The sequence below is a fragment of the Microcaecilia unicolor genome, chromosome 3, assembly GCF_901765095.1.
Source record: "Microcaecilia unicolor chromosome 3, aMicUni1.1, whole genome shotgun sequence".
NCBI lineage: Eukaryota > Metazoa > Chordata > Amphibia > Gymnophiona > Siphonopidae > Microcaecilia > Microcaecilia unicolor.
In genome coordinates this window covers 12,556,245-12,582,147 of record NC_044033.1, presented here as the reverse complement: position 1 = coordinate 12,582,147, position 25,903 = coordinate 12,556,245, and the positions used below count along the sequence as shown (strand labels likewise).

Genomic DNA, 25,903 nt, shown 5'->3' with positions numbered 1-25,903 from the left:
GAGGGTCGCAACCACCTGATCAATCAGCTCTGATAATTCATCTCGCTGAAAAATGCGCACCACCGAGGGATCCTCCCCAGGCAGCGCAAGCTCCTTATCATAGCCAGCCAGCGACCCCTCCTGCTCTCCTAGAAGGCTAAAGTCACCCTCCGACTCCGGAGGCGAAAAATCTTCTAACTCCTCAGACCACTCTACACGTGGTCTCTTCGCGCTAGCCCCCCCCCCGTCCCAAGACTAAGGGGCTCCGCTCGAGATGGCCCCGCCTGCCAAGCCTGAAATAAATTCCAAATGAAATCCGGGGGAAACCCGATCCTACCCAAGGCATCGCTCCCCGAAGGCGCTGGAAATTGACTGCCCTGCAGTCCCCCGACTCCGTCGGGCCCGTGCAGCGCCGAATCCAAAATGGCGGCGGTTCCCGCCAAAAACGGAACCGCCGCAGGGCCGCTAGTCAAAGGCGCCACAACCTCCGGGACGCAAGTAGCGGGAACCTCCACCGCTAACACCGGCGGTACGGAGGATTGAGGCTTTGGTTCCCCGCAAAAACGACAAGTGCTGCCCACCGTGTCAACGCCCCGACGCGCACACGATCTACACCGAAGCGGTCTCCCTGACATCTTCGCGAAGCCCAGCTGACCGCCAAAACAAGTGCCTCAATAGTAAGAACAAAGAAAAAACTCACCCGAGCAGGAAAAACTCAGCGCCTTGACTACAGCTGAACAGCTCCGTCTCTCCGGAGTGCAGCTCCAATAGCTCTCCCCAGCGTTTGGGCCCGACTCTTTTTTTTTTTTTTAATCAAACTTTACTGCAGCCTTTAATTTGAGCCTTGCTGCTGCTAACACCATCCGGCACTCAAGGCTGCAGTATACAAACTGCAGCCGAGGCACAAAGCTGCCCAAACGGAGAGCCAGACCGGGGGAGGGACCCAGCCACCCGGGTGTGACACCCCAAAGGGGACAATGACGGGCCCCAGCGGACCCGCAACCCCTCGCACACCAAAGTCTTCCAGGCACAGGGATCCACCAGAAATAGCACAGAAACAAAGGAAAACTCTGAAAATTAACTCAAAAACTTATCCAGATCGGGCAAGCTGCACCGGCTGCCTGTCTACCCTCTGCTGAGACTGAGAAAATACTGGCTATAGATGGCTAGGCACAGGTTATAAGTACATAGTTTCAAGTTTTGTGTTCTCAGTCTCCCTCTGCTGGTAGGCGAGCATAACCCAAGCGTCTTGACCGGTCTGGAGGGTTGATGAGGAAATGCTGAATTAAGCAACTGAGAAGCTGACAGAGGAAGACGGAATCTATTCTCAAAACAACAGGTGGACAGACAATAACAAGACAATACCAAGAGCTTGTCAGCAAAGATGTTTTGGGTAAAGGAAGATAACAGTAGGTCAGACGAAAATAAAATAAGAACATCCAAGGGGGCTGAGGGGGGCTGAAGGGAAGCTTGGAAACATGTGAAGTCATTGCAATCAAAGATGTTGATGTCTAAAAGTTAAACAGCAAAATTAGAGGCTAACAAATGTGCAAACCAATAGGGAGATACTATCAAGAAACAGTTTATTCAGAATATTCACATCAAGGACCCATTCAGAATATTCATATCAAGGACCCTTCTGATACTGTGCAAAGATTGCCGGTGAGAAAATTAAATGCTAATAGGGATCAATGGTAGAAGAAGGAGAAATTAGATCTTACCTGCTAATTTGCTTTCCTTTAGTCCCTCCGGACCGGACCAGGATTGGACTGATGGGTTGTGCTCGCCTACCAGCAGGTGGAGACTGAGAAAAACTCTGACTCTTGAGAGCCAATAGGAGCCCTGGCCATGTGACCTTAGCCTCAGTATTTGAATAACAAAGCAGGAAAGAAAGACCTTCTGTGCCGTATGGAATCCTAGCAGCCACAAAGCACTCGGCAATGCCAAGTATCAGAGCTCACCAGCAACTCTCACCAGAGAAGTGGTATGGCCCGATATGTATTACAGCTCACCAGCAACTCTCACCAGAGAAGTGGTATGGCTCACTTGTACTATAGCTCACCAGCAACTCTCACCAGAGAAGTGGTATGGCTCACTTGTACTATAGCTCACCAGCAACTCTCACCAGAGAAGTGGTATGGCTCACTTGTCTTATAGCTCACCAGCAACTCTCACCAGAGAAGTGGTATGGCCCACTTAAGATTTTATATATAGATTCCATCAACTGAGCTTACCAGCAACTCTCACCAGAAAAGTGGTAAATCATATTTAAGGTTTTATAGATATTCCAGCAACTGAGCTCAGCCACAACTCTCACCCGAGAAGTGGTATGGCGTATTTAAGGTTTTTTAGATAGATTCCAGCAATTGAGCTCACCAGCAATATAGACCAGGTAAAGTTCTGTATATATATAGTATTGTTCCACGAATCGTAAAGGAATGAATACACTTCCGACTGAATACACTTCCTACTTAATAAAAGAAGCTAAAGAGTAGAGAGAACATGGGAGGGGCCTGGTCCGGTCCGGAGGGACTAAAGGAAAGCAAATTAGCAGGTAAGATCTAATTTCTCCTTCCTTAGCGTCCCTCCGGACCGGACCAGGATTGGACTGATGGGAAGTACCAAAGCAGTAATCTGAAGGGAGGGACCCTATGAAAACTGCAGAGAAATGCTCATGCTGCATAGGCCACCTGGCGACAACTAACATGTAGTGTGTCCCAATGAGAAAAATAAAATGAAACTAGGACTAAGTTACCAACTTATCAATGTGCACCGAGAGCACCAAAAATCGCCATAGTAAGAATAGAGCCCGCTTCTGAAGTTGTGGAATATGTTGTAATACGCTGTGGAACTGCCCTCTCAGCGAGAAGAGAAATAGACATTCTCATTTCCTTGATCCTTCGCGATATAGCGGGTTAGAAACAATGAAAAACTTTTACGCCTACTGGCTAGAAGGACAAAACCAATAAGAAAAAACCGATTGGGAAAGGTGAAAACTTTAAACTACAGCAGACCAAAAAGAAGTTACCAACCGTAGAAGTATTCCACACATAGATCTACTTGCTGCAATGGTTACTAGGAAACACTGCTTGAAGAGGAAAACTTTATAGAAAAAATTATGGCTACTAGAAAACAGAACTTTAAGAGTCTGTTCACCTAGTTCACCTAGCTGGTGGACGAAGCGGGGGGTACAGGTGCAGGACTCCTTTAAGAAACCGCTTTGACAGTGGATGCTGCATAAGCGTGCGGTTGTCAACAGTATCATGCATCACTGATAGAGCTGCCAAATGAACTCTAATGGATGAGTAAGACAGACAAGATTTCGCAAGATGCAGAAGACATTCCAAAACATGCAAAATAGTACTGTTTGTGGAATGAAGTGGCGAGAGGAGCACCACAGAGTGAACTGTCGCCACTTTGATTCATAGGACTTTAATGTAGATTTCTGTCTGGAAGCAATTAAAACTTGAAGTACTTCCTGCGAAAATATTAAAGATGTTGCGGACCCAGTAACCACGCCATAAGTTTGAGTGACTGGAGGTCCGGATGTAGAAGGGTGCCTGTTGAACGGAAGAAGCAAGAAATGTTCGTGAGCCTGAAGGCAAAAAGAGATAGCCCTGAAGTGTCGCAGTGAGGAAGTAAGGCTGAAAAAAATGAGAGTCCATTCACCTAAATGCAGGGTGACACAACTAAGAAAAAATGAGTACAAACTCAAGAGTATACTCTTAACTCCTCCTTGGCGGATGACATAACCCATTGCCATGGCAAGGACCAACATAGCTCTCTCCGCCTTGTTTGTCAGTAGGGAAAACAAAATTCACCCGAAGGTAAAACGAATTGCTGAGGCCAAGCTTCTCCCAAAAAGAGTACTGCACGAAGCATCCCAATGACAGAACTAAGGTTCTTGATATAACTAGATGACACTTAAATAGCGCAATAGGATGAAGGAAAATTCCTTCTTGTGCATTAGAAAGTAAAATTGCATTCTGCAGAATAGAGCGAGGAAATGGCCGAAGGCCCAAGGTAACCAAGAAAAATATAAACTGGGATGTTTCCAGAGGAGACAAAAGACTGTGCGCCATCCTGACTAAACAAAGAGAAAATCAGAGATATCTGATGAGAGATCAAATGAGAGGCCTGGCTACAATTACCACCCAACCTAGAGACTGTAAGAAATGCAACACCCGGTGCGTGACCTGAGAACTCTGCTGATAAGACTTTCTCCAATTAGGCAGTCGTCTAGGTAAGAATGAAATGACCCTAAGAGCGCAATGAACATCCTCTTAGATCTATAAAAGAACGGAAGAGAGAGTACTGCTGAAAATGCCCGGTTAATGCATAAGCAAAAAACTAGCCAATCTCTGGATCCTGAGGAGAAGAGGAAGGGTGACCAAGGACACCAGTTAAATAGGGCTACAAACTCCAACCCTATCTCTATGGCGTTCCATAGTTGGGTAAGTTCTGAATATAGAAAGTTCTGAATATAGGAGTCCACCTATAGGAGTCCACCAGCTATGGTAGTACGCTCCGGACAGAAAAAAATTGTCCAGTATGAACGTCTGAGTCACCGGCCTGTAATTTCTTGGATCTCCCTAATCCACATACCACTAATCCACGTACCACGGTCATGCGTCCTCCCTCACTGAGATGTAGATTGTAAGCTCCTCTGAGCAGGGAACGTCCCTCTCCGTTAATTTGTACAGCGCTGCGTAACCCTAGTAGCGCTCTAGAAATGTTAAGTAGTAGTAGTAGTAGTACCAGACTCACACCCAATAGATATGAATGTTGAGCTTGTTTCAGGTTAAAACACCGAACCTAGGCCCAGGGTCCCCAGTATTCCTAGTGGTGAACAGCCATGGCAAATATTGTATGCGTTAGTTTGCAGAATTACTGCAAAGCCTTGCTTTTGGAGCAGAGATTTCTGTTCGATACTCTCGTGAGAGGTTTTTTTTTTTGTTTTTTTTTCTTTTTAATGCTGTTCTGGCTGTAGAAAGGTGGACATTTGAGCTTCCCCAGAATGGCAAAACTTATGTACCTATGCCCATTAGATATGAATGCTGGACTTGATGGACTTTAGTCCTTACCCAGCATAACCATACTTATGTACCTATGGCCTAAATACACAGGAAGTGATTGAATCCCCTTCCAATTGAAAGAACACTCTGGAGTGAAGGCGCATAGAATGAAAATGAAAAAGGACAAACTTGGAAATTACCTGTAACGAAAAAAGTGAAGTTGTGCCACAGCCACTTGGTGAAGGCAGTGTAGACAAGACTGTATCTGAATTCAAGAAAGCTTGATATAACATCAGGTCTCTAAGGAAGAGGAAGAGATAGCAGATGGTATATATAGGCATACTGGACCAAACCAGGATGTTTATAATCTGCCAATGCTGAACTGATAGAGTAGAGACAAACACGAGTAGATGGTTTGAGGACCGTCCACTATCTTTAAGTGAAAGGATGACTTTATTCTCTAAGTGACCATATGCCCTGTAAAAAGCAGAAGAAAGCTAAAATGAAATATGAGAGGCTTCAAGGCAGTTGGAAAAGAAGGGAAGACATGAATAAAGCATGCCTGCTAAGGCAGCTGAGTGATTGGGAGCTTGGTAGACAGGACTGTAGCAAGAGCAGCTACCTGAATTGCCACAAAAATCAGATACCTGACATGAGAAAAGGCAAAAATACTGTGAAAGAGGTCCTCACTGTGCGCTATCTACTCACACACAAATATCAAACAGTCTGGCCAAATACAAAAGATATCGACACCAAAACATACAGGTATCTCCTAAAGGGTGACCTGACATTAAGAACATAAGGGACAAGCAAAATATTATTATAATTATTATTAACATTTGTATAGCGGTACCAGATGCCCGCAGCGCAGAACACCTCACACAGAAAGACAATCCCTGCTCCAAAGAGCCCACATAAGTCTTTATGTAACATATAGTATAGAGAAGCAGTCATTGACCCATGGCCAGACCCTGGGCCAAAGAAGAAAAGACCCGAGGGAAATACCCGTCTGCTGCAAATCCCCAGACTACCCCAGAAACAACATCTCCGTTTCCTTCTACACTCCCGAGAAAAACAAAACCGAACCGGAGAAACGCTGCCTCGTAAAGGGAACTGCAGCTGGAGGCAAACATGGCTACCTAGCGCGCCCAAAGTAAAAGAACGAGGATCAAAGAAGAAAAAACACGGAGGACATGAAAGGAGATGCGATCGCAAACGAAGAAGCCGGAAATCGCTGCCGCTGGTAGAGGAAGAAAAAAGTTACCCTCCAGTGCCGAGCAAAAACATGCTTTAGCTTCTCCTCCGACGCTAATAGACAGCGCAGCACATCCTGAGCTTTTCAAACCGATCGGAGAAGAGCGGGCGCGCGCCGAAGCGGTTCGCGCCATTTTTTTTTTTTTTTTTTTTTCAATTTCAAATCACAGCTACTAAAACGCCAGAAAACGGAGGAACATAATTGTGAAAATAAAAAAATCGCCCTTTAAAGTCTAAAACACTGAATTGTTCCAATCTTTTATTTATTTATTTATTTATTTATTTTCACAGCTGAACTAGAAAAGAAAAAAACTCCGCAAGCATAATAAATCACAACCGAGCTGACTGCCAGGAAAAATCTGGGGAAAGAAAAAAGGGCTTCTCGTAATTTCCTTCTATTTGTTTTAACTCTTTTAAAGTACAATCCCCAAAGAGAAATATTCTCTTAAGTTTCTTTTTTTTTTTTTTTTTTTTTTTTTTTTTCCGAGTTAGAAAAGACAGTGCTGAAGAGAAGTAGACTAGCACAGAGCTGCCTGCTCGTTAACAGCCTGGGTATACATTTTTTTTTTTTTTTTTTTTTAAACAGTTGAGCTTGCTCATTAAAATTGTGACTTTCTAGAGTGGCTGCCTCTCCCAAAGACATACACCTTTCTAAACAAAGGGTAGCCCTTCCCAGCTACATATGGGAGATGGGGAGGAAGGGGGGAGGGACCCGGGGACACCCGAGTTTAACACCCCCAGAGGCTGTAAAAGAAAGGAAAAGAAATTCCTACCTGCCCAGCGTCTAATAGAGAATTCCTAGGCACAGAAGAAGAGGTAGTATTATTGTTGTTGTAATTATGAACCTCTAAAAGAGAAAGAGATAGAGAGAGACTAAAGGGCTCACTTCCTACCTGCTGGGAGACTGAGAAAATACTGAGGCTAAGGTCACATGGCCAGGGCTCCTATTGGCTCTCAAGAGTCAGAGTTTTTCTCAGTCTCCACCTGCTGGTAGGCGAGCACAACCCATCAGTCCAATCCTGGTCCGGTCCGGAGGGACGCTAAGGAAATGTATTTAAAGGCTGGTAGCTGGGGTATTGGTGGGGAGACTATACTAAATGGTGACAGCACCTGATGTGGCACAGAGCTCTGCTCTCCCAATCTGAGAAAATGCTCTGTGATGATATCTGTGTTAATCTTTTGGTAAGTAACTAATAAACTTTTGGAGAACTACGTTCTCATATTTACAGAGTCCCAGTGTCTGGGAGCTAGCGAGGTCTAAGTAAATTAAAATATTTTCACTCTCCCATGGGAATCTCTGCCTGAGTAAAGGTCACCTGATCTATAAGCTCTGCAACCTCATCTCCATCAGATATTCGGACCACTGAGGGATCCTCCCCAGGGATCACGCAATCCGGCTCCTCAGAGCCCTGAAAAATATCGGCCCCTCCAATGTCACTGAGAGGACCTTCAGAGTCTGTAGGTAAATACCAATCCACCTCCTCTGTCCACTCTAAATGGGGTCTTTTAGATAGAAGGGGACTGCCCTCTCCTGCTGTAGAATCCAACTGGGGGGGGGGGGGGGCGGTCCCAATTTCCAGGCCTGATATAGCATCCAAACAAAATCTGGGGGAAAGCCAACCCCCCCGGTCCTTCATTTACCAACGTCTGACTAAAGAAGGGAGACCCAGGCCCAAAAACAGAAGGTTCCACAGGGCAGGAAGAATTCAAAGTGAAGGCTGTTCCCGCTGAAACAGAACCCGCGGCCGACACTACCGCCTGCAAGCCCGATCCCACAGGGGCCGCAGACACCACCGGGACTTCCGCTATCAACTTGGGGGGAGCTGCGGACACCTGCTTCGGCTCCCCGCAGAGCAGACAGTGACCTCCCGGTGCCTCTATTCCCCGGCGCGAGCACACACAGCAACAGAACAGCCTAGCAGCAGACATCCCCGAACCGGAGGGAGAGACGAACCCCTGCACTGAAACACAGACCTCCCTCCCACCAAGAATAACAGCACTGCTTCTCCGGCCAGCCGAACTGAAACGGAACTGCTCTTTCGTTCCGAATTATTTATATATATATATATATTTTTTTTTTTTTTTAAACAAGTAACAGGGAGCCTGACAGCTGCTGATTGTAAGGCACTCAAGGCTCCCGTGCTGACACAGGAGCCGAGGCACAAAGCTGCCACTACCAGAGAGAGCAGCACAGGGGGAGGGACCCGACTAGCAGGTTTAACACCCCAAGGGGAAGACTGGGCCCCACCGGACCCACACCCCCGAAGCACTTAAAGTCTCTTTTTTTTTTTTAACCACGCACAGGCTTCTGAAATAACAGGAAAATTCCCAATTATAAGTCCCCCCCCCTTTTTTTTACACTACCTCACCAGACTAGTAAAGACTGCACAGGCTGTACTTCTACCTCTGCTGAGACTGAGAAAATACTGGCTAGTTGGTGTTCTGCACAAGTTATATATACAGTATCCAAAGGTCAGTGTTTCTCAGTCTCCTTCTGCTGGTAGGAGTACATAACCCAAGCGTCTTGACCAGTCTGGAGGGTCGCTGAGGAACATGGTTTAATGGGAGAGAGTCATCATGGGTTCAGTCTTGTCTCACCAATCTGCTTCACTTCTTTGAAGGCGTGAATAAACATGTGGATAAAGGTGAGCCAGTTGATGTAGTGTATCTAGATTTTCAGAAAGCTTTTGATAAAGTTCCTCATGAGAGACTCCTGAGAAAATTAAAGTCATAGGATAGGAGGCAAGGTTCTGGTGTGAATTAGGGATTGGTTATTGGACAGAAAACAGAGGGTAGGGTTAAATGGTAATTTCTCTCAATGGAGGAGGGTGAAAAGTGGAGTGCCACAGGCTATCAAAATGCTGGGAGCAGAGAAAATGACTCCTCCTGATAGGACTCAACAATTTGACCCTTACCCTTCACATCAGAATTTTTTTTCTTTTTTTCGGTGGAGGAAAGCCAAATGAAGCAGTGGAACAGGCTCAAGGAAGAGAACCACAGCCCAAGGGCAGGGGGATAACCGGAGTGGGGGAAGGACCTAAGATGACCAGGTATGCCCCCTAACACTGGCACCAAATAGCTACAGCACCCCCATGCTCAACTGCCCAGGAGAACAAGTCCAGGAGCACCCCTAACTGTGATAGAGTTATTCAGGCTTTGGGAGGAGCTATCTGTCCTATATCACTAGAATGAAAGTCAGTGATCTCTATCTCCACCTGCTAGTAGATGGACACATCCCACTAGTTCCTGGATTCATCTGCTATTGATGCTAAGCAATTGTAATTTCCAATATACCATGGTGTCTTCTTACGTAATCCGCACTGAACAAAATTTGTTGAGTAACAGTGAAATATAAAACCGCTACTGTATTGTATTGTACTTAAAAATACATTCTAACTTACTGATGGAATATCCAGAATCCATTCCTCCACTTCTGCTGGGTCCATCCCAAGTTTGCCAGCTAAAACTTCAAACATATACCTATATACAGCATCAATTTTGGATTTTCGAAGTTCCCTTGCTTCTTTGCTTCTTGCCTGAAACATACAATTACTTACATATTAAAACAGTATCATTATAAAATGTTTTTCATTAAATCTACACACTGATAATGGCCCCAAAATTCAGCCATAGCACTGCACTGGGCACCTATAAACAGATGCCCAGAGGGCACCTGGCAGTGGCGTAGCCAAGGGTGGGCTTGGGTGGGCCCAGGCCCACCCACTTTGGGCTCAGGCCCACCCAGTAGCAGCACACCTATGATGTGGCTGACAGAGATCCCCAAGCCCCACCAGCCGAAAATTCCCAACAACTGTACCTCCTGCACACCTTGTAAATAGCAAATCTTTGTCTGCAGCAAGCAGCGACTGATACATACTGCTCGCACTGGCCCCACAGCCTTCCCTATGACGTATTCCCACCTATGCGGAAACAGGAAGTTGCATCAGAGGGAAAGCTGTGCGGTCAACATGAGCAGTGTGTATTAGTTGCTGCTTGCTGCCGATGAAAATCTGCTATTTATGCGAGGGAGGGGGGATGTTTGAGAGACCATATGGCATGCAGGCGAGAGAGGGAGAGACCAAATCACTTGTGGGACAAGGCGGAGTTCTTCTGCCCACCCATCTTGGGCCCAGGCCCACCCAAAATTGGGTGTCTGGCTACGCCCCTGGCACCTGGTAGGAGCTCATTCTATAAAAGAATGTAGGCATTTACTTCCCTTTATAGAATACTATCATAACAGTGAAAATCATGCACCTATAAATGCGCACAACCAAACCAAAGAGCAGGCATAAGTGTATGCACCTAAATGCTAGAGATATGCATAAAACTTGTTAGTTTATCATCAGCTTTGTCTATGTGTACATCTACCTGTACAATATATGCTATTTACAGAATAGGCAGAATTTTGGCATATAGGCATCAATAAGTGAACATATGCACATATATATCATTATTCTAAGGACTTGCATAAGTAATTAGTACATAACCGTGGACGCCTACTTTATTTATTTCCATAAAACATTTATAAGCCACCCCATCTACTATTCTAAGCGATTTACCAAATGACAATCATAATAGTATCAAAACAGACACTTCAATAGTGACATTCACAATAAAAACATCGCAAAAAAATTAATAATTCCTCCTAATCAGCAAAACTGAATCATACAGCATCAAAAAGCTTGTTGAAAAAGAGGCTTTTAACTGTTTCCTAAAAGCAAGAGCTAATTGAGCATCACGCAGTTGCTGCAGCAAGCTATTCCACAATTTAGTTGCTGCAATCATAAACATCTTCTCTCTAAATATATCTAGTCTCACTTGACAAAAGGTATAGTATCTCAAGCAAGTTCTAATTCTGGGATCTCATCACACACGTACGGGTATAAACTTTCAAAGTACAGTGCACTCCATTTAAGTGCACGTCGGATAAGCGCATGCTCTGTTTAACTGCATGCCGTACTTCGGCCACCAAACACTACCTCTCTGATCCAACCTATGGATCAGGGCATAATAGCCAATTTCAAACAACATTATCGGGCTCTTGTGCTACGTCGTCTGATAAGTGTTATGGATGACCAGACTGGCATGGATAAACGTGCTGTTGCACTGGCTCATAATCTATCACTGTTGGATTCCCTACGTATGCAGAAAGAAGCCTGGAATCATGTTACACAGGCAACCATTGTGAACTGCTACAAGCAGGCAACCTTTGTTAAGGATGTGGAGAGGGACGAAACAGATGCAGCTGTTGCAAACATGTCAGATGAACAGGATATTGACATCCCAGCAGGTGTTACTGAAGAGGAGTTTCATCACTACTCAAAGCTGTTGATTACGATCAACAAACAGCTGACGACAGCACTGATGTCGAGATATGCACCTACAAGCAGGCAACGGCTGATGATGAAACAGAGGATGACATGGAATGTCTACCTCCAGCTGTCTCGACGTTGCTCCCTGTTGGCTGGTATATATGGACATCCTGTCCCTCTCCCCCTCCCTCTCCATGTCCCCCTCGATCTGAACACGTTCTGTATCTGTGGGGGTCCATGTGTGGGAGTCTGAAATCGTGGCAGAATCTCTATGGTGTCCTTGGGCCAGATCTTCTCTAAAAAAAATGTCTGTCACTCACAGTATCAGTCCTTAACTTCCACAAAATTCTTATCTAAACAATTTATTTACTTTCTTCCTCCTACTTAAACATTGTACGTACTGTTTCTTGTTTGTTCAAAATTATGTACAGCATCAATTTAATAACACAATTTTCATTAATATATCTCATTCATACTCTCATTCATTCTCACTTCTTTAAACAAGACTGGTCTAATACATTCTGCTCAACAACGTTTTCCCTATTACCCGTAACTTAAACACAAGTCTTTGTTATTCACATTCCAGATGTATTGTCAGCTCAAAGCTCCCAAGTCTCTTAAGAAACCGCTACTCAAACAGCGTGTCTCTTTGATGTATTTGTGAGCGATGTAACTAGACCCCATCTATCTTAGAATCACATTCCGCAGTTTACATAGTCCCCGTAGAGTCAGGTTTTCCACCACTTAAAGTAAACAGCTCAGTTCTTTCCAGCCCAACGCGTTTTGCACTAGGCGTCTTCAGGGGCTTCACACTGCACACAATAAACAAAACAAGAATAACAGTGCTAAGGTTTACCTAACCCATTCCCACTTTTGTGGATATGTTTTGTACATTTCTTTTCTCACCTTAAAGCAGCAATTCACTTAACTAAAGGCTTTTGCCAAGATGGACACCTCCACAGGATGCCGGAAATGACGTCGCAAATGCAACCTCCTCAGCGCAGGAAACAACACAGGCATCCCCGCTGTAGCCAATTTTATAGATTACCCCACTCCACTTCTTTGTTTAATCCTGTAGGGGTCACTGTGCTCCAATCATGTATCAACCTTTGTTCAGCCTGCATCATTCTATATAGAACATTCCCTTTACTTAAATCCATTTGCATCAATACAGCAAATTTAAGATCTTCTACCTTATGCTGTGTATCGTGCCAATGCTTAACTATTGGTGTATCCATTTTCAACAATCTAATGTTGCTAAGATGCTGTGCTTTTCTATATTTAACCTTTTTTACTGTTTGACCTATCTCTCTATATATGTTTAAATCTTTTTTATTAAGAACAACAACAGTTAAACATGTTATACACTGAGAGATATTCAACCAAGTAACAATATGCTAGTTCAAATCAGCTTGTGAACATTTTCTTTATTTTCCCCCCCCCTCCCTCCCCCCGTCCCCCTCCCATCCACTCTTCCCCCCCCCCTTCCCCCCCTTCCCTTCCAGCTATGTTCAAGCCAGGTTCAAACAGTGCTACCATCCATAGGGCATTCGTTCAAGACATTGGGATTAAGAACATTCTTCCTCATGAGGCAGTAGCTTATAAGCACGACCTACTGCCCAGGGCTTTGTTTCTCATAGCCCTTCATCTACCATCTCCACCTTTTACATGAGTCATACAGCTTTATTGTTCACATCAATATCCTTAGCAGACTAAAGCCATTCCCATATGGTCAAATGTCGGCGGTGCATGTCTCAGCATCGTCCCCCCTCCTCTTCCCTCCCTCCCCTCCCTCTCCCCCCCCCCCCCCAGTACTTCTCCCTACTCATCATTCTCTCTTGCTCCACATTCATTCCCATTCATTCCAACTCATTCAATACCTGACTTCTAACTCTGGGCGCTACAACATTCAGGTATGCAGTCCAAATGTTTATGAAATGCTTCCTTCTTTTGGGGGTAAATCGCGCACCTCTGGCTTCCCACATCATAAGCGCGTGCAATTTATTCCTCCAATACCAATAGGAGGGCGGTATGTCCTTTATCCAATGATTCAATATGCATTTCTTCCCCAGAATGCAAGACTTACTCAGAAATAGCTTCTCTTCTTTTGTACCCCGTGCCCATACTCTTGGCGAGCTAAACATGATTCGTTCAAAAGTGAACTGTATTCTACACTTCAGAACCCTCGACACAAACCGGGCAAGAGCTGTCCAGAAACCCCGAATTCGCTGACACTGCCATAACCCATGTGCCAAAGAAGGCATTGCCGCTCCACACTTCCCGCATCTATCGGCCTCCACTATCCCTGCATGCCATGCTTGCTTGCCAGAGAAGTATGCTCTATGTATTGTTCTAAAATGACATTCTTGCAGTTCAGCACTATGCACTACTCCTGTCATCCCTTTTAGTGCTATGATTACTGTCTCTATAGCAAATGAACTTCCCAGCTCCTGTTCCCATCTCCCCACTACCTCCTTGACATCTTTGGGGGGTTTTAGATCCTTCAGCGCCTTGTGAAACCAGGAGATTGATGTTTGCCCTAATGCATCCCCTTGCAGAAAATCCCTAATCTTCTTCCCAAACTCCAATGTGATCGCAGGTCTAGGCAAGCTTCTAAAGTAGTGTTCCAGTTGTAAATAGGCCAATCTCGCCAGTGAGCCGCCTGCGCACCTCCTTTCAAACTCCCCATAGGTCAGCAGCGACCCATCTACTTGAAGAAAACTCTCCAGTAACATCACTCCCTGTCTCTCCATGTCCTTAAAGATTCGGTTTTCCCTGCCCGCCGGGAAATCTACATTCCCCACTATCGGTAACAGCACACTGGCCTCTGGGTCCTGCCCCCAGAGACCCAACAGCATCCTCCAGGCGTATCGCAGAGGTTGTAAAAGCACACTATTTTGGAAAGGAGCTGGTATCTTCACTCTTCTAGTGTGTAATAAGCAATTTAAAGACCATGGTCTAAACAAAGCTTGTTCCCAACCTATGTCAGTGTATGTTGTCGAGTGCAAGACCCAATCTCTTAAATGTCTAGCCATGCATGCCCAGTTATAATCTTTTAAATCAGGCATGCCTAATCCACCTTCACGTTGAGTCCCATACACATACTTCCACTTCATTTTCGATTTTTTCCCCGCCCAGCAAAACCATGCTATGTGCCTCTGCAGAATTTTCAGATCTCTAACCAGCAGTTTAAGAGGTAAAATCTGCAACATGTACAGCCATTTCGGGAATATGACCATACGATATAGATCAATCCTACCAAGAAAAGATAGCGGTAATGAAACCCAGGTTGTTAGTTGTGTTTTAGTTTCCCCAATTAATCGAGGGACATTACTTTTATATAAATTTGCCGGATCCATCGACAGTTGCACTCCCAAATACTTAAATTCCATGTGCGCCTGTCGAATCTTTGTCCTAGTCCAAATCTCTGGATCTACCCCAGCACTTATTAGGGCTTCTGATTTCTCTAGGTTCAATTTAAAACCCGCAAAATCCCCGTATTCCTCCATGCTTTCCAACAACCGGGTCAATGAGTTCTTCGGCTCGGTTATCAGCGCCAGCAAATCATCTGCAAATGCTGCAGTTTTAAATTCCTGACCCAGGATCCGAACTCCTTTGATCTCTACATTGCTGTTAATTTCCCTCAATAACGGGTCCAGGGTCAATACAAACAGCAGCGGCGAAAGCGGACATCCCTGCCTAGTGCCCCGCTTTATATCAAACCAGTCGGAGAATAGCCCATTGACACTAATTCTCGCCTTAGGTTCCGTGTATAACGTTTTTACAGCTTTTTCGAAAAATCCTTTTATGCCATAGGCCGATAAGGTCTCAAACAAAAAGCCCCAGTCCACTCTGTCAAAGGCCTTCTCGGCATCAAAGCTTATTAACATGGCTGGCAAACCTTCGTCTCTTACTCTTTCCAGTGCCCCAAGTATTCGTCTCAGATTCCTAACCACTTTTCGACCTTTCACGAATCCCACCTGCGATTCTTCCAGCATTGTCGGCAGAAACCGGGCCAGTCTATTCGCCAGAATCTTAGCTAAAAATTTCGTCTCCGAATTCAACAAAGAGATAGGCCGGTAAGATTCCGGTAAGTGTGCCTGCTTATGTGGCTTCAATATTACCGTAATATTAGCCTTATTCATATGTTCAGGCATCTGCCCCCTTCTAACCACTTCATTAAATACCTCTGTTAGCTGTCGTCCAATTCCTGGTCTAAGTAATTTATAGAATTCATTACTGAGGCCATCCGGCCCAGGTGTCTTCCCCAGGGAACTCTGCTGCACTACCCAATCTACTTCGTCTTCTGATATTTCTGCATTTAAAATCTCTAGGTCTGCATTTTCCAACTTTGGTATCTCCACACTATCCAGATATGTTGTACTCGGGGTCACCACCTCTGCTTGCAGCTTATACAGCTGTTCATAAAAATGCCTAAAGATCTCCGCTATCGCACTATCCGTGTGTTTCAACTCTTTTTGGCTATTAGCTAGGGATAACACTTTTCTAGACCCCGCCTGTCTTTTCAGTAGCCTAGCCAAGAATCTCCCACCTTTGTTAGCAAATTTATATAATTGATATTTGTAGTACATTGCGGATTTTTGCGCTGTCTGCTGCAGCAGTTCATTTAAGGTTTGCTGCGCCTCTAACAACCGGGCTCGCGCTTCTGGTGTCTGAGTGTGGCCATATTCTCTCCTTAAGGTTGTTACCCTCTTCTCCCATCTCAGTACTTCTCGTTTCCGTACTTTCTTTTGAAAACTATTATAGGCTATTGTCTCACCTCGGAGAACCGCTTTTGCGGTTTCCCAAAAAAGGACCGGATCACTCCTATGGGCCTCATTTTCCCCTTGATACTGTTCCCATCTCGCCTTTAATTGCAGCTGAAACTGTCTATCTCGATAAAGATATGTCGGGAAGCGCCAAGAGAAAGTCCTCTGCGCGCTATTATCCAGTCTCATCTCCATCGACACCCAGGCATGGTCAGAGACAGCTATTGGTCCTATCTCAGCTCTGTGCACTTGTGTTAGCAATTCCCTTGCAATCAATATGTAATCAATGCGGGACAGTGTGGAGTGGGCCCTAGACAGATGCGTGTAATCTTTTTCCAATGGATGCAAGGTTCTCCAGACATCTATCACATCCAGCGCCTCCTCTAGTACCCCCAATCCCCTCTGGCCCCTGGACAGCTCCCTCCCCGTCGGCCTTGATCTGTCTAGTAGCGGGTCTCTGACTTCGTTGAAGTCGCCACCCATCACTATGAGGTTTTCTCCCATATCCTGCATTCTGCTCAAGAGCGTCTTATAAAACACCTTCTCAAAGGTATTAGGTGCATATATGTTGCATATCAACATTGGTTGCCTCTCTATTTCCAAGGCCACCAGAACATACCGCCCTCTGGTGTCCTTTACTGTTTTCCGTATTTTTACATGCAGTCCCTTACGAATCAAAATTATCACTCCTCCTTTCCCTCCTACTGCCGGGGAATCTATGATCTCTCCCACCCACCATCTCTTTAGTTTCTCATGTTCTATGTGTGTCAGATGCGTTTCTTGTAGGAGGGCTATTGTCGCTTTCTGGTCATTAAGGACCTTCAATATTTTTTGTCTCTTTATTGGTGAGTGAATGCCCCCCACATTCCAAGTCACAATCTTTAAAGTTGTCATCCCTGTATATTAGTGTGTGATTCCAATTCTGCTTTCCATTTTTTATACACCCCGGAGGTGTCCCAGCCTCCACCTCCCGGGTTCAGTTCTTTGTCTACATTTCGCCCACCCTTATTATCAAACAGCCACATCTTCCTTACATACTTCTCACTCACCCACATTCGCTCATTCTTCTTAGCCTTCCTTTGACCTACCCCTCGCTTCCTAATCCTCCCTCCCCTCTGTCCATTGAGCCCTTCCCCCCCCTCTCCCCCCCTAGAATACTTTACCCCCATCATGCCCAATGGCACGTGAGCTTCCGTGTCCCCAGGATTAGGACACTCTCTTATTGTTCTGAGGGCTGCCGCCCTCTGGTGTCCTTGACCAGTAAGCAGTCTACTCATAACCACAACCAGAAGACCTTTTGACTCGCAACGGCGAGTCACCATCAACATGTGTATTAATCAAAGCAAAGTCTCCTCCATGTTTCTGCTGTCTTTAACCCCCATCTTTCTGTCAGCTTTTCATCACGATCCACTATTTGGCGTTCACTTCAACCACTGTTCTCTCCAGGCGTTCCTCCGCTTGCTCCTGTCAGTTTATTCACAAAATCTTTAGCCTCCCTCACTGTTTCAAAAAAGACTGCTTGGCCATTGTGAATCACCTTCAGTCTTGCTGGATATAGGAGACTAAACTTATATTTGAGATCAAACAAAGCTGAGCAGATGGGGGCAAAGTCCCTTCTGGCTGTTGATACTTTCTGTGAATAGTCTTGGAAACATAAAATTTTTTTCCCCTGGTATTCCAGTTTCTTCCCTGCTCTCAGGCTCTGCAGAATCTCCATTTTGTGAGCATAGTTCAAGATCTTTAATATGGTCACCCGTGGTCTCTCTGCGTTGTCACGTCTGGGTCCCAGCCGGTGTGCCCGTTCTATTCTCAGCTTGCCTTCAAGATCTGGCTGTTCCAACGCTCCCGGCAACCATTTTTCAAGGAAAGCACTCAGATTTTTGTCCCCCAAGCTCTCTGGGAGACCCACTAGTCTCAGGTTGTTCCTCCTGGAGCGATTCTCAAGATCCTCCAGTTTCGCTTCTAGCTCTCCCAACCTACGGGTCATTTTCGGGTGCTCTTCTGCTACTTTCCGGATCTCCTCCTCTGCCTGCCCCACTCGCTGTTGTACCTCGTGCAGCTCAGTCATCAGTGTGGTTTGCCTCTCCTCCATGCCGTCCAGCTTATCTAAGATCAGTTGCAGCTTATGATCGATCGTCTGCTCCACTGCCGCCTTCACTTCCTCAGTGATCTCCGCGGCCCATAGCGAACTAGGCGAGGGCGAATCAGGCGCTCCTTTATCCGCCATTTTATTTTCACCGGGGCGCGCTCGATCTTTGGGCTCTTTCCGCCCTAATTTCGCCGCCATGGCTCGCGATTTCCAACTTTTGGCTCTCGCCCGTGCAGGGTTCCTTCCCGCTTTCAAATAAGCGCTTTATTCTCGTTTAGGACGCTGTTTACGAGTGCGGATCACTTCGTGTCCCGGAGTAGCTTCACCTTCCGCCTCTCTACTCCATTCCCCAACCGGAAGTCCACCCTATCTCTCTATATAAAACGCACCTCCAACGTTCTAATGAAGCCTCACTTTCCCAACATTCTAAAGTGAGGCGGCTGAGACCACTTTTTAGATCCATGAGTGTCTGCCCCGCCCACGCGTCAAACGTTATGGCGTCGGGGGCGGAGCAATCACTCACCCAATCGCATTGCAGGTGCGTTTTGGAAGGTAGGAGGCGCAGTATCTGCACTTCGCAATGCCCCCCCCCCCCCAAGGTCGTCACACACCTCACCCCTACACCCACCCCAGGTAGCCACCAATACCACCCTGCACCACCACCCCAAGCAAACAGCGACCCAGGCACTCCCGCTGCCACTCAAAAAAACAGCCCCCAGCCACGGAAACAGACTCATACCCAGCCATCCACAATGCTGCAACCCCCCCCAGGTTGCTCGCTCGCTCGCTCGCTCATCCACCCAGCTCACCACTCCGCCCACCAGTTCGCCGCTCCACCCGGGCACTCCCGCTGCCACTCAAAAAAACAGCCCCCAGCCAGGGAAACAGACTCACACCCAGCCTTCCACAATGCTGCTACCCCCCCCCCACAGATCGCTCACTCGATCGCTCGCTCACCCACCCAGCTCACCACTCCGCCCACGAGTTCGCTGCTTCAGCCGCCCCCCACCCGGTCTACCAACTGCACAGGCCCCCCAGCATTGAAGGAACACCACCTCTCAAATTCCTGTCAAACTTCTGCACGCAGCACTCCACCACATGATCGCTTCTCTTTGGGTCTTCTTCCCTCCCTGTGTCCCGCCCTTGCGGAAGTTACGTCACACGAGGGCGGGGCCCAAGGAGGGAAGAAGACACAAAAGGAAGCGAACTGCTAGGCTGGCTTGCTGCGTGCACCACTTTGAAACGGCGGTAAGATGGGGGGGGGGGAACAGTGATCAGCGATATCGGGGGCAGGGGCGACTGGACACCTCAGGGGGAGGGGCATGGATGGGAACAGAAAGCGACTGATGGTGGACATGGGGTTGGTGGGGAGAGATGCTGGATGGGAGGGCAATATAGGAGAGAAGTCAGGGAGGAGTCTGGAACTGGGAGGGAGAGAGGACCCTGGAACTGCGAGGGAGGGGGGAACCTTGAAATAGGGAGAGAGGGAAGGGGCATCATGAAACTCGGAGGGATGGAGGGAGGGAGTGAGTGGGGGACTTGGAACTGGGAGAGAGGGAGGGACCAAACCTGGAACTGGGAGGTAGGGACCAAACCTGGAACTGGGAGGTAGGGAGCGAGGGACCAAACATGGAACTGGGAGGTAGGGACCAAACCTGGAACTGGGAGGTAGGGACGACCCTGGAAGAGGGGGGGAGGGGGGTGACGACGACCCTGGAACTCGGACGGATGGACGGCCCTGGAACTGGGAGGGAGTGAGGGGAGGGGAGGGGGGACCTGCCGGCACACACTCTCATTCTCACACACACTCTCTCTCTCTCACACACACACTCAGTCTCACTTTCTCTCTCTCTCTCTCTCACACACACACACACACACTCGCATATTCACTCTCTCTCTCTCTCTCTCTCTCTCTCTCTCTCTCTCATACAGTCACTCTCACACACACTGTTTCAGACATACACACTCTGAGGAAACACCTTGCTAGCGCCCGTTTCATTAGTTTCAGAAACGGGCCTTTTTTCCTAGTATATAATAAGTTGCACGGACATTTGATGACATATATGACAAAGGCTGATTCACTGTCCGTATAGGACCATAACTGATATAATTTAAATCTCTTCTGATTAGGAACCTCAATCTGTTGAATCTCCAGAGCATACTTACAATACGTGCAACCCTTACACTTATGATGCCCCCTAGGGGTCGTATCTCTAATCAATCTATGTTGTTTCAATTTTCCCCAGGTTTTGGCCACGTTTATATGTAAAGCGAGGAACTTGTTCAAAGATCTTATGTATATCTGATATTCCCCAATGTTTACGTATAGCTTGTGTTACTTGATGAGACTGTGTTACAAATGGCAAAATGCAAGTAATGCATCTATCTTGGCTATCAATACCTTTTTCAAATAGCCACTGTCTCTGCACGTTGCATGCTCTTTTAAATGCTCTGTGCACCACCTTACTCAGATAGCCCCTGGCTCTGAATCTTTCTTTCATATCTCCTGCTTGTTTTATAAATTCCTGTTTTTCAGAACAATTTCTACAAATCTGTAGAAATTGGCCAATGGGAATACCATTCTTTAAAGAAGTGGGATGATGGCTAGTATAGTGGAGTAAGGTAATCCGATCAGTAGGTTTACGGAACACCTGTGTACTAAAAGTATCATTACACCATTGGATACGTACATCCAAAAAATCCACTTGGTGTACCCCTATATGTGCTGTAAATTTGTTGTTGTGATCACACCTGTTTACATGAACCAAAAACTCTTCTGATTAATGTTACCTTTCCAGATGAGCAGCACATCATCTATATCGAACCCACTGAATGATACAAGGCATAAAATTACTCTGGAACACATGTCGGTTTTCAAACTGGGCCATATATAAATTGGCTATTGAGGGGGCTACCGTGGCCCCCATAGCTACTCCCTTAATTTGCATAAAAAAATTTTGTTCAAAAGTGAAATAATTGCTCAAAATTACTTTCTCAGCTATTTTTATCAAAAATTCACTTTTGACATTGGAGTACTGCATACATGATATTTGATGTTTAATAAGTTGAACAGCTTCTCTCTGCGGAATGTTTGTATACAGAGCTGCTAAGTCTAAGGTCGCTAGTATGATCTGCTCCCCCCTTTCTATCTGCATTGATTCCAATTTCTGCAATAGGTGAGTAGAATCCCTAATGTAGGATTTCATTTTGGGTACTTCCATATTAAGATGACAATCTAAATACTGAGATAGGGGCTCTAGAACTGAACCTCTACCGTTAACTATTGGCCTACCTGGGGGATTTAGAGAATCCTTATGTATTTTGGGCACAAAATATATACCGGGTACCGTAGGGAATTGTCTGTCCAAATAACGATATTGTTTGTTATTAATGATACCCTTCAAATGTGCCTTGGTCAATAAACTATGAATCTCTTTCGACAACTCTATCGTGGGATCTACTGTTAGTTCCCGATAGAAAGTTTGATCTTCTAGTTGTCGATATGCTTCTCTTAAATAATCCTATTTGTTCTGGATCTCCAAATTTAAAAGGGACGAACAAGATTACACCCGTAGATATGTGTACCCATGGATGGATAAGACGCATAAAACTAGAAGAAGCAGAAAGAACAGGTGGGTCAATTTTATCAATTCGTCTAGTGACTCCTCGGAGGGAGAAATAGATACATCTACTAGAGTTAGGGATGAACCATGGCAAGATTCCAGCGGAGCCAGTAGCGCTACTTTTTTAGACACTCCAATCATATTGGCCACACAGGTGGCCAACATAACGTCAGGAGCTCGTCCCAAAAGAATGACACGAAAACAGAATTGAATGTGATCAATATCTCGTCATATCGACATATCACCGATACTCTTTCTGAGGAGGCGGGGCCAGCGCAGAGGAAGCAGTCGCACGTCGCAGCAGCGTACAGACAGCCCTAGCGCTGTGTGGATCAGCTGCAGAACTAACACCTCTGCCAAAAGATGACAAGGGAGGGCAGCAGCGTAGCGGCAGCATGCTGACGGACCTGGTGCCGTGCAGCTTTGCTGTAGAGTTAGGCTGGCGCTGCCCGACAGAGATGGAAGGGGAGGGAGGGAGGGGAAAGAAGGCCTGCAGCGTGCCGGCGGGTGGCTGGGAGGTGGAAGAGAAAAAAGCCTGCAGCATGCCGGTAGGTGGTGCCTGGGGGAAGGAATCAGCAGGTGGCGGGGAGGGGGGGAGGGAGGGAAGAGAAATATCTGCAGCATGCCAGTGGTGGCTAGGGAAAAGGAGGGGAAAAACATGCAGCATGCTGGCGGGTGGTTTGGGGGGGGGGGGGGTCGGGGCAGTGGCATAGCCAGACAGCCAATTTTGGGGAGAGGGGGGAGAGAGAAAATTTTGTGCCTACCCACTTTGTGCTCAGGCCCACCCAAAGTTGGCTGTCTGGCTACGCCACTGCCTGGGGGACATGGAAACCCATAACAACGGTTAGAGATGACACAGGGAAATTATGCAAAAACAGTGAGGACATAGCCCAAATTTTTAGAAGATACTTTAAACAGATGTATGATAGCCCGAGCAACCCACATCCAGTAGCCATCGAGCAGTTCCTAACACAGGTAGGGGCCCCCAAACTCACAGAGCAGGAAAGTAAGGAATTAGCTAGCCCATTAAAAGGAAAAGAGATCCAGGAGGTTATCAAGTCCCTACCCCTGGGTTCGGCGCCTGGCCCAGATGGCTATACGGGAGAATTCTATAAATTATTGCCAGTTTCATTCCTGGGGCCTATACACGACTATTACGAGCAAGTTGTCAAAGAAGGTATATTTCCACAATATGCAAACACTGCACTAATCTCTCTAATCCCCAAGCCGAGACGCCCCGAAGATCAAGCGGCGTCATATAGACCAATATCTCTACCAAATGTAGATATAAAAATATTAGCTAAGCTGTTAGCCAATAGGTTAGCTACAATACTCCCGAGGGTGATTGGGGAAGAACAAGTGGGATTTGTCAGGAATCGTCAAACGGTAAAGAATGTCAGACAATTGCTATTGGCAATGGCAACTAGTCAACAGCAAGAAATCCCGACATGCCTTTACAGCTTGGATGCTGAAAAAGCATTCGATAAAGTAGGTTGGACATATCTATTCACAACACTTAAATATATGGGGTTCCAGGGTTGTTTTTACCAAGCCATACTAGCGCTGTATAAAAACCCGGAGGCTTCCATTCTAGTGAATGGTGTCAAAACAACCAAGTTTACTATTAAGAGAGGCACGAGACAGGGATGTCCCCTATCCCCTTTACTATTCATGATATCTATAGACCCATTGCTGCGAGCTTTGAAATTAGCGAGGGAGATCCCAGGGGTAGAAGTGGGAGGAGAGGTGATTAAAACCTTAGCCTTCGCAGACGACCTAGCAGTGATTACAGCCAACCCCCAGGTCGCACTAGGGAAAATCTTACAAGTAATCGAACACTATGGCAAGCTTTCTGGCTTTTCATTAAATATACAGAAATCAATCGGGTTGGTGGTATACCTGGGGGAAGGAGACCCAGAGAGCAGTGATTTTCCTTTGACATGGGAAGAAAAGAAGCTTAAATATTTGGGTACCTATTTATCACAGGATTTAACACAGCTATATAATAATAATGTGGCTCCATTATTACATAAAACACGGTTACAATTACGAATGTGTCAAGACTATCCATTATCTTTGATGGGTAGGATTGCATTATATAATATGGTGATTGTGCCCAAATGGCTATATATTTTTCAGACACTACCACTCTTCCTTAAGTCAGAAGATGAGAAAAAACTGAATAAGCAATTGCAATGGTTTCTGTGGAAAGGGCGGAAAGCTCGAATGTCAATTGAAGGTCTCCAGATCTCAGAGGAGTATGGCGGATTAGGACTTTTGAGTATACGATACCTTACGATTGCCTGTGGTATGAGACATATCATGGATTGGTACCGCAAAACATCAGCGTTCATGGCAACAGGCACAGAAACTCACGACGGGTACGCACTTTAGTTGTTTATTACATACCGGAGGTGGTCAGATACCCCCAGTGCTGGCACGCACGCATATCTTGCCAACAGCAAAGGCAGTATGGAGATGGGTTTGCAAGCAACATCATTTTTCCTCACGGGCAACTCCATTTTTAGCATTATGTGGCAACCCGCACTTTCCTCCGGGGCAGTTGCATAGTGCCTTCCAGCGCTGGCAAAAAAAAGGCTTGACTTACTTACTGCAGATACTGACAGAAGACAGCCGCATTCAATCATTTCAACATATTAGGACCACCTTTGCACTCCCACAATCAGACTTTTATTATTACCTCCAACTGAAGCATTATCTACCTTGGCATGGGAGGACTTAACTGAGGATGCACAAGAAGAGATATCTTCCGCCTTCTCCTTGAATTCACGAAATAAAGTGCCGTTAAAAATGCATCATAGACATATTAGAGATACGGTGCAAGAACCGGACTATAATAAGCTGGCACGTGTTTGTAGTTTGGATTTGGGGAGTGAAATCTCCAGTCAATTACTTAAGACTCACATATTGTCCCTACGAGGAATCTGCAAAATGACAGCCCTCTGGGAACAACAATATAAATTTGTAATGCGCCTCTTTATTGCACCACAGACAGCGTTCCACTTAGGAGTTTCATCTGATGGGGCATGCCCCAAGTGCGGAACGCCTGGAGTACTTTTGGGGCATATGTTTTGGCATTGTCCTAAAATAGTGAAATTTTGGAAAACCCTATTATAGACTGTTTCTAGCATGTGGGGAGACGAATGGAGATATAACATACATTTGCTATTTGGGAGCCCCAGATTGGCTTCCCCAATCCCAGAGGGATACCGGGGATTTGTGACTCGAGCAACTATGATAGCCAAAAAAGTAATACCTGCCGAATGGATTACAAATAAAACACCAGCAATATCACAATGGAGGTGCCACATGATTTGTTTAATGAGATTTGAGAGGAGAGTGGTAGACCATACGTCTAGCTTTAAGGAGGAGGACTATTGCAAGATTTGGACTCCATTCTGAATGACACTGCCTGCAGCGGCAAAGGGACCCATACTAAATATGTAATTCTGTAAACAATGGTACAGTACACAAGGATTTATAGAACAATATACCACTGGACTGGGAGGTTAAGAAGGGAGGGGGGAGGGAAGGGGAGGGGAGGGAAAAAAGGTAAATGAGTAAGGTGATGCAAGTTGAAGTGCTGCCATGTTGTTATTGTGATTTTGTTTGAGTTGTGCACAAGTCATGTTATTATCAATAAAAAGATTTAACCATAAAACCTGGAGGGTCTTAGTAATAAAAGATGCAAATTCCTCCCGTTGGAAGGCCTGCACCGCAAACGGATCATCTACCTCCTCTTGGAGAATGTCCTCCTCCTCCAAGTCTCCATCTGACTGGGAGGAAATATAAGGGTCTGAATGAGCCCTTTTGGTATAGGGAGGGAGAAGGGGAACTACCA

The 25,903-nt window shown here is 45.9% G+C and overlaps 1 protein-coding gene across 1 annotated transcript in view; it reads right to left on the bottom strand.

The window, feature by feature from the left end:
- DNAH8 (dynein axonemal heavy chain 8) overlaps positions 1–16,152 on the bottom strand; it is a 1,267,128-nt gene extending 1,250,976 nt beyond the window's left edge. Inside the window, 2 exon segments of the mRNA XM_030199255.1 lie at positions 9,650–9,784; positions 14,998–16,152. Coding sequence (XP_030055115.1) covers positions 9,650–9,784; positions 14,998–16,152 — 1,290 coding nt within the window.
- Between the last annotated feature and the right edge of the window lie 9,751 nt (positions 16,153–25,903).